This window comes from Calonectris borealis, chromosome 11, assembly GCF_964195595.1.
Source record: "Calonectris borealis chromosome 11, bCalBor7.hap1.2, whole genome shotgun sequence".
Taxonomy (NCBI): domain Eukaryota; kingdom Metazoa; phylum Chordata; class Aves; order Procellariiformes; family Procellariidae; genus Calonectris; species Calonectris borealis.
This window is the reverse complement of record NC_134322.1, coordinates 506,009-520,516: the sequence shown is the minus strand read 5'-3', so window position 1 is coordinate 520,516 and position 14,508 is coordinate 506,009. Positions and strand designations below refer to the sequence as shown.

The 14,508-nt window shown below is 64.2% G+C and overlaps 2 protein-coding genes across 3 annotated transcripts in view; one reads left to right on the top strand and one right to left on the bottom strand.

The window, feature by feature from the left end:
- Window positions 1-368: 368 nt before the first annotated feature.
- On the bottom strand, window positions 369-8,684 carry AP3S2 (adaptor related protein complex 3 subunit sigma 2). Of its 2 annotated transcripts, none has more exons than XM_075159639.1 (6): window positions 8,107-8,684; window positions 7,645-7,736; window positions 7,427-7,538; window positions 5,646-5,717; window positions 1,871-1,978; window positions 369-1,264 (listed from the first exon to the last, which is right to left on the bottom strand). In XM_075159639.1, the coding sequence occupies exons 1-6, from the start codon at window positions 8,173-8,175 to the stop codon at window positions 1,136-1,138; spliced, it is 582 nt and encodes a 193-aa protein (XP_075015740.1). In that variant the 5' UTR covers window positions 8,176-8,684; the 3' UTR covers window positions 369-1,135. The 2 variants fall into 2 exon arrangements, with proteins under 2 accessions (XP_075015740.1, XP_075015739.1); XM_075159638.1 differs by having other exon boundaries at window positions 369-1,267; window positions 8,107-8,258.
- A 4,959-nt stretch (window positions 8,685-13,643) lies between these two features.
- Window positions 13,644-14,508, top strand: part of ZNF710 (zinc finger protein 710) — a 33,698-nt gene continuing 32,833 nt past the window's right edge. Inside the window, exon 1 of the mRNA XM_075159636.1 lies at window positions 13,644-13,689. The gene's annotated coding sequence lies outside the window, so the exon portion shown is untranslated. The remainder of the gene's footprint in view (window positions 13,690-14,508) is intronic.

Below are 14,508 nucleotides of genomic sequence, written 5' to 3'. Positions count from 1 at the left end.
GGGCAGCGGGCACTGGCAGGTTGCAGGCTGATGACCCTGCCTCCAAAAGCCCAGAGCAGGGGACGCCACTGTCACAGCCCAAGCGGGGCCACCACACTCCCCCGTCTGCTGCGGAGAGCAGGGCAGGGTGCAGCCAAGGACCCTGCCCCGGAGCCCACGCTGCAGCAACCCCAGCCCTCCCCCGGCTGGGGTCCAGGGCCCCATTTCCCATCCCCACACAGCAGCCCAGGCACCAGCCTCTGCCAGCCGAGAGCCCCCCAGGGCTGCAGCCACCCTACGAGGGCTGCGTGGAGGCCTCCGGCCCCCACAGCCCCCTCCCGGTGCTCCCCCCTGGGCCGGGCCAGCAGCACCCATGGCAGACACAGACACAGGTTCACACGGAGGTTTATTAGGACACAGGGACATGCTCCAGCCTGGCCCTGCAACCCGGCTGCTCTTCTGCCCCACAGCTTTCGGCACAGGCTTGCCCAGCCCCAGCAGAGGCAGCGGCAGCTCCCTTCCCTCTCACTGCTGGCGTCTCCCGGTCCAGCAGGTGCCACCCGCGCTGGCCCCAGCTCCAGAGCTCGCAGCAGCTCCGATGAGCAACCCCGACCAGGCTGGTACCAAGCCCAGCCTGGGGTGCCAGACCCAGCGAGCAGGACCAGGGCAGGCACAGAGATGCCGGGCAGGGGACAGCCCAACCCGGAGGGGACGAAGGAGACAACAACCTACGGCTCCTCCAGGAGCCATCAGCTACAGGTGCATTTTTACAACCAGGAATCCCAAAAAGTGCTGGGAGAGGCAGGACCCAGCTCTTCCCCCCACAGCAAGGGGAGAGGCTGTGCATCCAACAGGGAGGGAGGAGGCAGGGGAAGAAAGGCCACCCTTCTTGTTGGGAGACCAGAGAGCAGAATCGAGCCCAGGTCCAAGGCAATGGACAGGCGGACAGCACCACTCCATTCTCGCTGAGCCCCATCACCGCTCCCTACCCTCTGCCAGCCAGCCCAGGCGGCCCGGCAGCACACCGGGCCCACCGTGAGCCGCACGGGCAGAGATCCTGAAGGAGCAGGGGGAGCCCAGCAGAGCCCAGCTCCTCTCCCCTGCCAGCCCAGGCCACGGCCCGCGCGCGCGGGCAGCCCTCCGTGCCACGGGACGCTCACATGAACTGCGACAGGTTGGGCACTTTGATGTTGATGTCTCCGATGTTGATGTTGCGAGGGATCTCTGGCAGGTTGATGTTCTTCATGGCCGAGACCGCGCGGGAAGGAGCAGCCGAGAGGCCTCCCTGCTGACGGGGGGGACCAGTGACCACCGGCCCTCGCCCCTGCAGCCCCGCTGCGAGGGGCTCCAGGCTGCTCCCAGCTCAGCCCCGTGCTTGCTGCAGGAGTATCCCCGAACCGAGCCCTGCCCCGTGCTGCCCTGTCTCCCCCGAGCCTCAGGGCCCAGCCACGTCCCCCCACGCGCGGCTCGGCACCGGTGCATCCGGGGAGCAGCCACCACACCACCTCCTGGTCCTGACGGACCCGGTCCTATTAATAGCACAGGATTGGGAGCAGCAGGGGCAGCACAGTGCTTCCCTGCGACCGGAGCACAGCTGCAAGTTCACAATGACGGCACAAACAGGAGCAATAAACTTTTCACTACGTCAGGTTATTAACCTTGATGGGAACAGCCATTTCCATGCTCGGGCTGCTCTCTACGCTCCTAAACAGCACGGAGCCCAGCTGGGGAGGGATGCCCCCAGCCCCTTCCCCAAGGACTCAGGCAGGCAGAGACTGGGGATACTGGGGATACCCCAAATGCACCAGCGCCAGACCCCACAGGCTGCCCCCCCTTTGCCGCCTGGAGTATGTCAGCCTCCCGCAGGGAAAGCCGCAGCATCGCCACTCACCTCCGCCTTCTCCATCTTGCTCTGGGCCTCCACCTGCGCCACGATCTCATTCATGTTGGTCTCCAGCACCATGCCGCCTATCACCACCTCCTGCAAGATGTGGTGAACCTGCGAGGGAAGGGAAGGAAGGGAAGGGAACGGAAGGGAAGGGAAGGCTGCGAACCCAGCCCAACTCACAGACCGGCCGGGAGCGGCAGCAGCCACAGTGCCTGCAGGCTCGTGTGGAAGCGCGTCAGGGGCTGGCATTTCCCCGCGAGACGCAAATCCAGCCCTATCCTCCCCTCAGCCCACACAGCCCCGGCAGCTGGCTGCCCGGAGAGCAAGAGGGCGGCCATGGTCCTCAGACAGGGGGAGTCCGGCAGCCCCATTTACCGCTTGTACCTCTGCCCTAGAGGACACCTACCACAGAGGCCGGAGCAAACCTCGTCCACCGGACCACCAGGCACAGGGCAGCCCCCAGAGAGGCCAGGTCCGAGCCGGCCCACTGGCACACGCTGGCTGCACCATCTCCGACACCTCATCTGAAGTTTGATCCCTGCCTGGGCCGGGACCGGGAACAGCTCCCTGCCTAGAAAGTGGGATGGAGAGGAGCCTCCCAGAGCCACCGGGCAGGATGCTTCTTCCCAGGACCAGTTTCTTCTACCCAGAAAGCCAGGCCAAAGCACAAAACTGCTAAGAGAGCCTGCTCCCTTCCCCAGGGTCCGCCTGGGTCCAAGGATGAAACAGAGCAGACCCAAGGCAGTGAGCTGCTCCCTCTTGCCAGCCCCCGCCGGGGAGGGCCGGCGATACCCCACAGCCACAGCAGCAGAAAGGGCCCATCGTGGTTTGCAATCCAAGAAAACACGAACAGCCCCAGGGTGGCAGCTGGGCCTTCCCGGGCGCCCCACCACCCTGCACGGCCCTGCCTTCCTTGCTAAGTCAGCAGCTCCCAACAACCACCCAGCACAGATAATGAATTTATGGGTCTCTGGTTACTTCTGTGAAATGGGCTATTACTGGAAGATGGTTAAGTAGTTATATCGTTTTATGGCTTCATGAGGGCAGGTTGCACTTGTAAACTGTGTGACAAATACTGCCAGTGCAACGCTGTGAAAAGTAAAGCAAGCTAGAGAACCTGCTAGAAGGGGGAAAGCCAGCTTTGGGCAAATGGCGAGCCTGATGCCCCGCAGGGCTCCCCGCACGTCCCGTCCTGCTGCGACAGCACCAGGAGCAGCAAGGTGTGTGGGATCAGCACTGCACAGAGCGAGCCACGGGAGATGCAGCACCTTCTCGGGACAGCCGCAGCACAGGAACCGCTGTCCCACAGCACAGCACAGCCTCAGCTCAGCCCAGCCCCAGCAAACACCGCACCGGACGGTGCTAGCAGCTCCCTGCAACAGGAGAGCATCTGGGCTGCAGGAAATGTTCCTTCAAGATCTGGCTTCAGCCCAAGTTGGACCAAAACCAACAGGGCAGAAATCCCAAGCAAGCTTTGTTTTCCAAACCGAAACACAGCACTTCCTGAACAAACCGTGTCCTCTCTGGGACCTCGCAGCTGCTTAGCGAAACTCACGTTCTCCTCCAAGGTACAAAGCACAATCAAGGGCTGGGCAACAGCCTCCTCTGAGCCTCCGCACGGCTTCGTGGCTCCAGCCTCCCCTTGCAAAAGAAGGATCCCTGCAGCTCTGAGGTTGCTGCTTCCAAAGCTGACAGCCTAAAAGTTCTGGTGTCACTGGTGCCTGAGAACCACAGACCCAACAGCCCCATCCAGCTGCCTGCTGCAAGAGCAGAGACCCGAAACCCACAGCAGCTCTCACTTCACAGACCCTGTGCTGCATACAGAGCGTAAGGTGTATCTTAAGGCAATAATAGAAAATCACAGGACCCAGACATGGCTGCATCCAAATCCCAGCCAGAGCTGCTGGGTTGGGGATGTTCACAGCCAAAGTTTCTGCTTGACAAATCAGCTCTTTCCCGTTGACGTTGGCCTCATTTCTCCTGTTCTAGTCGGGAACTCACAAACTCTGCAATCCATCTGCCAGAGCGGAGGGTAGTACTGTGCCCTGCACGGCTCTTGACAAACTGAAGTCCCGGAGGCAGGGCTCTGTGGGAGCGCTGGGGCAGCGTCACAGCCGCAGAAAGCCCTGCCCGGGCATCTGAGGGGCAAGACCCGGGGACCAGCAGGACACACCTGCGTATTCCCAGCACCCCTAACGCTGCCCGTGTGTAACCGAGCTCTGGGAAGCACGGGCACTCAACACTAACACATCTGACAAATAAATAGATGCCAAATATAGAAAGAGGGATGAGAGGACTGACTGATAGTGGCCAGGGACTGAAGTCAAGGCTGGGAAGCAGCGGGAGCACGGGACGGGAAGTAAACAAGCCTGACTGGTAGGACAGCCTCGGGGTGAGCGAGCCCAGGGCCTCCCCTATCAGAAACCCTCCCGACTCCTGTCTCCCTTGAACCCTTCGCTTGGCAGGAGAGTTCAGAGGAAGGGCAACCCGTGCTACTGCTGGCAAAACAGACAAGCAACAGGATAATCTCTTCTGCCTGTGGGCTGCGGATTGAGCGTAAAGCTGCCAGGTCTTGGTCACGCCACAAAATAAGTAACTGAGAGCACATCCTCCCCCAGATGTGGCTAGAGGTGATCTGGGTGGCTGCCATCACTTCTCGCGCAGGTACTCCTCCTTCCTTCTGATTTCCTCCTTTCTCTCCTTTTGCTTGCTTTGATAAGAACGCTTTTGCTGACGAGATAATCAACTTTGTAACATTTCTAAAAGTTTACAGCCAGGCAAATTATGAAATCAAAGTCTTACTTCACCAGTTGCTAGTACATTCAGCTGATCCAGATCGCCTTCTAAGAAGATTTGCTAACTCCATTCCTCTGCCAGAGTGCATAAGTTGGAATCGTCAACAGAAAGGGAACATTTACAGCCTTATTGATTTTTTTCCACTCCTCTTTTTTGTTGGCATGTTTTGTTTTCATCAAAGCAAGAAAAGCCTTATCAACAGCAACACAAGTCCAGCAACATCAGCTAAGTCTCTCCTTTCTCTAAGCATAGTCCCAGCTATCTTCAGCCCCATCTATGAGATGATCAAAGACGATAGGTTTTCGCCCAGAAACTCTGTCCAGATTTCTGGAGAGGAAGCATTAAAGGCTGTGGCTCAAACGAAAGTTTACCAAACACTTTGTATTCCAAACACTCCCATTGTTCCTTACCTTTTTTTTTCCTGCAGCTCTAGTAAAATGTTAACAAGACTCCCAATGGGTCCCACAGTACGGCGACAAGAGGCAAAACGCCCCTGCACAACGCCAGAGCCTGCCCAGCTCCATCGGCGCCAGCCCATGCCGAAGACCAAGAGCGAAGCCTCAGCATGGAGCCCTGTCACTTGACCGCAGTTACCCAGCATCAGTGGCCATCACCAGCCCACATCCCCCCCACTGCTGTGCTGCAGCAGTGCAGCCAGCAACTGGGTGAGCACTGGGAGCCGAAAGCCAGCTTACCCATGGAGGATTCGGAACAGAGCCCAGCAACTCGGATCTCTTGGACGACACAATGTGAGCGACTTAAGAAGACCCCGCGCTGACAAATTCCCCACCCAGGATTTCAATCTCTCCCCCAAAAAGTGACCCCTCACGTACCAACGGCCTGAAAGGCTCCAGAGCTCAAGGCTGGGCCGGCTCCTGCCCGTGGGAGCGCAGGCTCCGGCGAGGGCAGGGCTCTGGGGCAGCCAGGTGCTGGGGAGAACGGCGGCGCTGGCCTGGAGGAGCGCACAGAGCCTACAACCCACCTTGTCCATGTGGAAAATGAGGTCCAGCTCACAGACGTTCTCAAAGCACTTGTCCAGCGTCTCCACAAACACCTGAGGTGGCAGGAAGGGAAGGTCAGTACAAAGACCACCGCAAGATGCTTCCCGCCCACAGCCCCAGGGCCTGCAGGCAAAAAAGCCGCAGCCCCGAGCAGAAACGCGTTGCGCCCCAGGGTGTCACCCTGAGCGGGGACAAAACCCCCTCAACAACTCCATCTCCTTTCGATGGTAGGAAAGTGCCTGTTCCCAGAGCAACCACAGGCAGGTCCAGCCCAGGGGCTGACCAGGACCCCCAGCACCGCGGCAGCAGCCGGAGGCAGCGCGGAGTCAGGGGATTGCCACATGGGCACCGGTGCCAGTCCTCGCTACACCACGGAAACCAGGTCGAGAAGCCCAGACCCGCCTAGGAGAGAGCTCGTCCTGGCAAGGGGCCCGCGGCTGGAACAGGAGCCTGGCCCTGCTGGGCTGGCTGCAGAGGGAGGGCATGGCGGGTCCAACCTGGGCAGCGCAGAAGGCTCCTCCTCCGGCCCCGGACAGGCTCCCTCGCGGCAGCGGTGCGTACCCACTCGCTGTTGCCTTAAGGCGCTGCCAGTGCTGCCCACACCCATGGAACGGCTCATTGCAGGGATCGGATCAAGCCCCAGTTCAAGGGGTCCAGTACAAGGTCAAGGGCACTGAAACACGGGACTCGGTCGTTCTGGGGGAATCCCAGGCGTTGATGTTCTGATCCGCTGCAGCGCCAGGACAATGGCTGGTCACCGTGTCCGGGGCAGGGCTGCAGCCTACCAGAACAGCCTGAAAGGGGACGAGTTAGGGGGACTGCGTGATCACAGGGCGGGTGACCCGAGGAGGGCAGGCGGCCTCCTGCCAGCTCCTGTGCCGACACTCTCACGCCTGCCGTTAGCTGAATTCAGCAAAAATCCTGTTACAAGTCCACAGTGATTGAACGCAATTTTAAAAATGCATTTCTGGTTTTGGGCCCCTCACTACAAGGAAGACAATGAGGTGCTGAAGCGCATCCAAAGATGAGCAACAAAGCTGGTGAAGGGTCTGGAGAACAAGTCCTATGGGGAGCGGCTGAGGGCACTGGGGTTGTTTAGCCTGGAGAAGAGGAGGCTGAGGGGAGACCTCATCGCGCTCTACAACTACCTGAAAGGAGGTTGTAGCGAGGTGGGGGTCGGTCTCTTCTCCCAAGTAACAAGTGATAGGACGAGAGGAAATGGCCTCAAGTTGTGCCAGGGGAGGTTTAGATTGCATATTAGGAAAAACTTCTTCATGGAAAGAGTTGTCAAGCATTGGAACAGGCTGCCCAGGAAAGTGGTGGAATCACCATCCCTGGGGGTATTTAAAAGACGTGTAGATGTGGTGCTTAGGGACATGATTTAGTGGTGGACTTGGCGGTGTTAGGTTAATGGTTGGACTTGATGACCTTAAGGGTCTCTTCCAACCTAAATGATTCTATGATTCTATTTTTTAAAGAAATTCATTCAGATTCACTTCCCTCCCTGCTTCCATGCAGAGGAGCTACATAACGACTAACGCGCATGCAGCAACCCCTCCCCATCACAAGCCCCCCGAACAGCTTCTCAGTTGCTTCCAGACGGGCCGGCACAGAGATGCCACAGACACAAAGTGCGGCTGAAAGGTGTTGGGGCCGGGCTGCCCGGCAAGGGCTGTGCTTCAGGGGAAGGTACCCACCGGCCGCCTGGGGCCGAGCAGAGCAGCTGCCCTCGGGCAGCGACCCTGGCTGCAGAGAGACCGACCTGGATGAGGTCCAGGATGCCCAGCTCGCTCTCCGAGGAGTCCACACAGAAGACGAAGTACAGCGTGGCGTAATGGCGGTAGATCAGCTTGTAGTCCGAGCCGCCAAACAGGCTGCGGAGACACGAGGAGAGGTGAAGGGCTTCGGGGGGGGTACGCAGCCCAGGCGCTGCCCCGGCTGAGGGGACAGCCCTGCACGGCCCCCCTCGCAGAGGGTTACCTGCCGCACTCCAGGAAGTTGCAGATGTGGTCGTCCCGCTTCAGCACCAGGTGGAAAGTCTCTCGGATAATCTGCTGCTGGACCTCCTCCGCCTGCAAGGAAGCAAGGGCAAGCACCCATGGGCCCACGGCTTGAAGGACCCACGTCCCCTGCTCTCCCCTGTGGGCAGGGAGGGATGCCGTGAGCTGGCAGCTCCGGGTGACAGGCAGGTCCCAGCTCCCCGCCAGCCCTGGTACCACAGGAACAGCCGCGGGGGCAGCCCCGCCTGACCCGGCCGTGGGGCACCCCGAGGGACCAGGCAGGCAGGGCTCCCCAGCCCCACAACGATCCCCCTGCAAACCGGGCCCCCCCACAGCCCCAGCCGAGCCCCCTGACACCCCCAGCCCCGCACCGGGCTCAAGTACCCGCTGCCACCAGACCCGCCCCTGGCCCCGTCCCTGGCCCCGTGCCCCCGGCCCGCACCAGGTGCTGGTAGAAGCGGACGAGCCGCGGCTTGCCGTGGTTGTTGAACACCAGGATGGCGTTGATCATCCCGGCGGCTGGCCGGGCCGGGCCGGCAGCAGAACCGGGGCCGCAGTGGCCGCAGCCTCCCCGCAGGAAACCCCTCGCCTGTCCCGGAAACGCGGCGGCGGGCAGCGGGGCGGCGCTCCAGCTCGACCCTGGTAGGCTGGGCCCGGGCGGCCCCGCGGGGTCCCCGCACCACCGGAGCAGCCGGGCCCGGCCTCGACCCCAACACGGAGTGCCGGGGCTCGGGGACCGGCCGGTCCCGGTGGACCGGGCTTAGGGGGGACGCTCCGAGCCCCCTCTCCAGCAGCGCCCGGGCTGCTGGAGCAGGGCCTGCCCCGGCGCTCTCCGGGACAGCGATAGCCACCGGGGCAGACCGGCGAGGCGGCAGCCGTTCCTCGCGGCCAGCAGTGGGGCAGGGCACGGGCAGGCCTAGAGCCGGGCTGCCGCTGCCGCTGCCGCTGCCGCTGCGCGCGCCGGGAACGCGCTGCCGGGGCCCGCACCGGCTCCGCCACCGACCCCGCCACCCGCTCCCCACCCGTGCCGCCAGGGGGCGCACCAGCCCCAGAGCGACGGGAGCCGCGCGGTGCCACGCCACGGCACGGCAAAGCGAACGGGAGAGCGTGCAGGGGGCGTGGCCGTTCGCCGGGGCGGAGCTCGGCGACAGACACGCCCTCTCTTAAAGCGCGAGCGCCCCTGTCTGCCGGGGGGGGGGCTCGTGGGCGGGGTCAGAGGTCACCGGGGGCTCGCGGCTCTCCCAGCGGCTCAGCCCCGCTGCCTGCTGCCCCGCTGCCTGCTGCCCGCTGCCCCGCTGCCCGCTGCCCGCTGCCCCGCTGCCCGCTGCCCGCTGCCCCGCTGCCTGCTGCCCTGCTGCCTGCTGCCTGCTGCCCCGCTGCCCTGCTGCCTGCTGCCCCGCTGCCGCTGCCTGCTGCCCTGCTGCCTGCTGCCCCGCTGCCTGCTGCCCGCTGCCCCGCTGCCTGCTGCCCTGCTGCCTGCTGCCTGCTGCCCCGCTGCCCTGCTGCCTGCTGCCCCGCTGCCTGCTGCCCCGCTGCCTGCTGCCCCGCTGCCGCTGCCTGCTGCCCTGCTGCCTGCTGCCCCGCTGCCTGCTGCCCGCTGCCCCGCTGCCTGCTGCCCTGCTGCCTGCTGCCTGCTGCCCCGCTGCCCTGCTGCCTGCTGCCCCGCTGCCGCTGCCTGCTGCCCTGCTGCCTGCTGCCCCGCTGCCCGCTGCCCCGCTGCCCCGCTGCCCTGCTGCCTGCTGCCCTGCTGCCGCTGCCTGCTGCCCTGCTGCCTGCTGCCCCGCTGCCCGCTGCCCCGCTGCCCCGCTGCCCTGCTGCCTGCTGCCCTGCTGCCGCTGCCTGCTGCCCTGCTGCCTGCTGCCCCGCTGCCGCTGCCTGCTGCCCCGCTGCCTGCTGCCCCGCTGCCCGCTGCCCCGCTGCCCTGCTGCCTGCTGCCCCGCTGCCGCTGCCTGCTGCCCTGCTGCCTGCTGCCCTCCTGCCTGCTGCCCTCCTGCCTGCTGCCCCGCTGCCTGCTGCCCCGCTGCCCTCCTGCCTGCTGCCCCACTGCCGCTGCCTGCTGCCCTCCTGCCTGCTGCCCCGCTGCCCTCCTGCCTGCTGCCCCACTGCCGCTGCCTGCTGCCCTCCTGCCTGCTGCCCCGCTGCCCTCCTGCCTGCTGCCCCGCTGCCGCTGCCTGCTGCCCTCCTGCCTGCTGCCCCGCTGCCTGCTGCCCTCCTGCCTGCTGCCCCGCTGCCCGCTGCCTGCTGCCCTCCTGCCTGCTGCCCCGCTGCCCGCTGCCTGCTGCCCTGCCAGCCCCTGCTCTGGCCCGAGCAGGAGCTGCTGGGAGGGGAGAGGCCCCCCAGGCCCACGGTGTGGGGACAGCGGGGCCAGAGCAGGCCCCCGAGGGCTTTACAGGAGGACACTCAGCTGCCCGCCGTTTCCTGCCCTCACCGCAGCCCGCGGGCTCCCCCCGAAACCCCCCAGCACCAGGCCAGCCCCGCCGGCCATGGGGGGCTGTTTTTTAAGGACCAGGAAATGTAAAAGCAAGCAGCGAAGGGCATATGATCCCAGATTAATGTAAAGAAATCGCACAAGCAGGTGGGTACAATCTAAAGACCATGGCGTGACTGAGTTACGAGGAGCAAGAGACATCAGGGGCAACAAGAAAAGGATCCAATGTGCTGTATAGAAGTACTGGAAGGGGGAGATGGGAAGATAAAGATCCATAATTTAATGGGGAAAGGGAGTAAAACAATCACGGATGCAGAGAAACCTGCTCTGCTCCAGCCTTCGCGTGAAAAGGTCGGTTGCGAGCGGGGATGTAAGAACAGTAACAAAGGGAGAAGGGGGGCAGGGCAATGTGGAGGAGAGCCAGGGGAAAGGACATCAAGGGGCACCAGGTTTGGAGAAGGGTGGCCCCAGCACCCGTTTTCAGAAGATGGAAGGGACTCGTCCCCGGGGCCGTGCTGCCGCCCTGCCCTGGCGCCCACTCCCGGGGCGATGCCGAACACAGCACCAGCCCATCACCACACGTGCCCCAGGGGACGGTACGGCGGTAAGAAACGCTCCGTGAGGATGACACCAACGCAGCGGGAGCCCTTCCTCTGGCGGGGGAGCGGTAAATGCCGCGTGCCTTGATCCCACCGAGGCTCTCAGCACCTCCACGTGAGGCCCTCGTCAGCCAAGTAATGAACCGTGCCCCACACGGGAACACCAGGTGATGGCTCAGCGGCACCCCAGAAGCGGTGGGCGACAGGACGCGCCGACGGACAGCGGCCGTGGCAGAGGAGGGCACTTGCACCGGGGCTGGCTGGTGTAGCCCGTGTTTGCCTCAGGACCTGGAGCAGAGCATGGGGTCACCAAAACGGCGGGCAGCCTCGAGCTGGGAGGGGCCCGAAGTGCTGGGCAGGACAAGCTCTGGGCTCAAAACCGTCCCAACAATTTAAAGACGTCATCCAAAACCAACCAGCTGAGCTTCAATAGAGAGAAGTGTGAGGAGCGGCTCCGCGGCAGAATGGGGAGATGCGAAGGGGCGAGCGGCCACCACGGAGCAGGGCTGTGGAGGGTCTCGGTCTCCGGGAGCAACCATGGGGGCTGCTGCAGGGGGCAAGTGCCACCTCGCACCTCAAACGTGGCAGTCGCTGATCTGCTGAGCATGAGGGAGCCCTGGCCGCAGCCAGTGCCCAGTTTGGGACCTTGCGCTTCATCGGGGACGGGAGCAATTAGGGGGGACCCAGGAGGGAGTGAGAACAATGACAAAAAGCCCAAGAACTTGGCCTGTAGGGAAAGGAGAGGGGAAGTACTTCAGGTGTCCACAAAAGCTGGCTGGGAGGAAAGGTGGCAATGGTCTGCTGCTGGTACGGGACGTTACAGGTCGAGAAATCAAGACATCAGCTTAGGTGGCAGCAAGGAGATCTCGTATTTTCAGCTGTTCTGGTCACGGGTCCCACCCTTCTGGTGGCAGAACCTCTCTCGCTGGAGGCTGAAGACTGCGTTAGATAAAGGGGACCTCTGGGCGTCCCCTGCCCCAGCCCTGCTCCAGCAGCGTCACCCAGAGCCGGCGGCCCCAAGCCCCGGCCGGGCTGGCGGTGTCTCCAGGGCTGGAGACCCGCCACCGGCCCCGGCAGCCTGTCCCCAGCAGGGCCCGGCCACGACGCCCCGTGGGGACGCCCCACCGGGACGGCCTCCAGGAACAGCGGGAGGCACCGGCCTCCCCAGCCTCCGCTGAGGGACTGCGCCTCCACACAGGGACACCGATTGGCTGAGCTTAGCTCTACGGCCTCTGATTGGCTGAGACCTCAACGGCAAGAGGCTGTGGGTGCTCCTGGCCCGGCATGCTGATTGGCTGAGGCAGCTGCAGCCTCATGTCTCCACATCCTGATTGGCTGAGGTGGCTGCAGCCTCGTGTCTCCTCGTCCCGATTGGCTGAGGCTGCCGCGGGGCTGCTCCCCACCAGGCGGGTTGGCTGGGGGGCTGCTCCCCACCTCTGCCGCCCCGGCTCCCTCCGGCCGTGGCCGCGGCGCCCGCTGAGCCCGGTCCCCGCTCCGCGTCCCGCCGGGGCTCTGGGTGCGCTCTGGGCGTCTGCGGGACTTTAAGAGAGCGAATCTCCGTCAGCCGCGTTTGTGATCCTTTAGTATTTGTAAATATTTGCGCAGGCCAACTCGGTCCTTGGCAAAGCTTGCCTTGGGTGAGGCAGGATGGCAAACACGAGGAGAGAAACGTGGGTTTAGGTTCACCTCAGCCGGGCCTGGTCTCTGGAAGCGCCCTGACCCGGGCCGGTCAGGCAGCAGCAACAGCGTGACAGGGGTTGCTTGGCCAGCCCTCCAACACGCGTAGTGGATGTAGGAAGCCATAAGCAGAGGCACTGACAGCTTAAACGGATTGACGAGATCAGTTTTCACCCAAGAATACAAAAAACCACTGAAAACGAGAAGTGTCTGCCAGACAAAGGACTGCATTTTTAGACAAACTCTTTGCTGTGATTAGTCTGTCCAGCTCCACCTGCTTCCATGGAGATGAGAATCTCCGTCTCCCGACACACCAGCCGAATCCCAGCTGCCTTCACGTACACTTTCTTCCATGAGGAGGAGACCCTCATCCTCCTCGCGATGGGAGCCGGAGCTCCCGTCCCCCGTCCGCAGCTGTAAGACACTTTGCAGTTGCCAGCCGCTCCCCTCACGGTGCCGCGTGATGGCCCCGTCCCTCCCTTCGGGGACCTGCCACCTTCTGCCACCGCAGCCCCATCCTGCCTCCCCAGCACAGCCGACCTTCACCTCCCTGGGGGGGTAAATAGCATCCCCCCCACTACAAGACCCTCAGATTTCTGGATCATCCCAAATTCTGCTCATCCCTTTCTTTTTTTTTGCGGGGGGTGGGCCTTGCCATCAGCTGGTGTAACATAACCCCTGCAGGGTTTCTGGGGCACGGATGATCTTTCCCATACACCTACCATCACCTGAGGAGAGCGATGCCCAATAGCCAAGCGGGGTCCCATCACTCGTCCCTACGACCACGGCTCCTCCGGGCTGCGCGTAACCCCCCTCTATGGGGGGATAAGCCCCCTGAAACCAAGGGATACGCATCCCCAGGATAAAATAATCCCTGGGGTTGGGGGTCCTGGGTGACCACCGTGGAGGAGGAGATGCCGCGTGGGGCCGGTGCGGGCGCGGGGTCGGGCTGGCCGCGACCGGTGGCCGCACGCGGCGTGGGGGGGGGGGCATCAGACGCCCCCGTCCCCGTTACCATCAGACGAGCCGCGCCCCGCAGCTTTGTTCCCCGCAACCGGTACCGAGGGCGGATCCGGCTCCGGGGGATGAGCGGGCTGGGGAGGACGGGGGCGGGGGTCGCGGTGCTCGGAAAAACTTGGGGGGGGGGGCACGGCGGGGAGATAAAGGGCGGCCGCCGGCGGCCGAGTTAGGAGGAGCTGTTTTGCATCCCTTCACGTCAGCCCTGCCTCATTCCCTCCTTCTTCCTTCCTGCGCACCCAGCGCCGGGCCCGGAGCCGCCGCCGCCGCCCCGCGCCCTGCGGAGCCGCCGCGGGAGCGCACGGTGAGTCCCCGCCGCCGGGGTCCGTCCCTCCCCCACTCCTTCCTCCACCGGGGGGGACCACCGGTCCGCAGCCGGGGCCACCGATACGTCGCCGCCTTCTCTTTCACTTCCACCTTCCCCCCGCGACGGAGACGGGAGCGATGGCGGCGGGAGGGACGGGGGGGGGCCCGCACGTGGGTCCGCGCCCCCCCGCTCCCCGCCGGCAAGTTTCCCCGTCGCCGCTCGCAAACTTTCTCCGCGGTCGCGGGGCCGATAAAGTTGCGGGGAGGGCGGCCCGGCCCGGCCCGGCTCCCGGCCGCGGGGTCGTTACCTGTTGAGGGGGGGATGCATCACCCCGGGGCCGGGGGGTGGCCGGCGGGGCTCCGGGGAGCGGCTGGGAGGGGGAGCCCGCGCAGGTAACGCGCGTGGGTGGGGATGCCCCGAGGGGGAGAGGGCGGGCTGGGTGTCGGGGCGGCCGCCGAGCAGCACCCCGGGGTGCCCCGACACGGCGCATCGCGGCCGCGGGGGGGGGCCGAGGGGCGCCCGGTTCACGGCGCTGCTGGTGGCCGGGACCGGGACCGGGACCGGGGGGGGTCCCCGCGCGGGCCGCGCCCCGAAGTTTGGGGACAGTTTGCAGGTGCTGGGGACTGGACCGGCGGCGGCTGTCCCGGGCGTGCTGCCCTGTACCTACAGCAGCAGAGTACCACGGGGGGGCTGACGTGAAATGGGTGGGTGGCTCTGCGGGGCCAGGCTGGCCCGTCCCGCACCGGGCTGGTCCCACTTGCGCTTTCTGTCACAGAGGCGCCCCGAGATTTCCCTGTGTCGGAACCCCCGATGGCA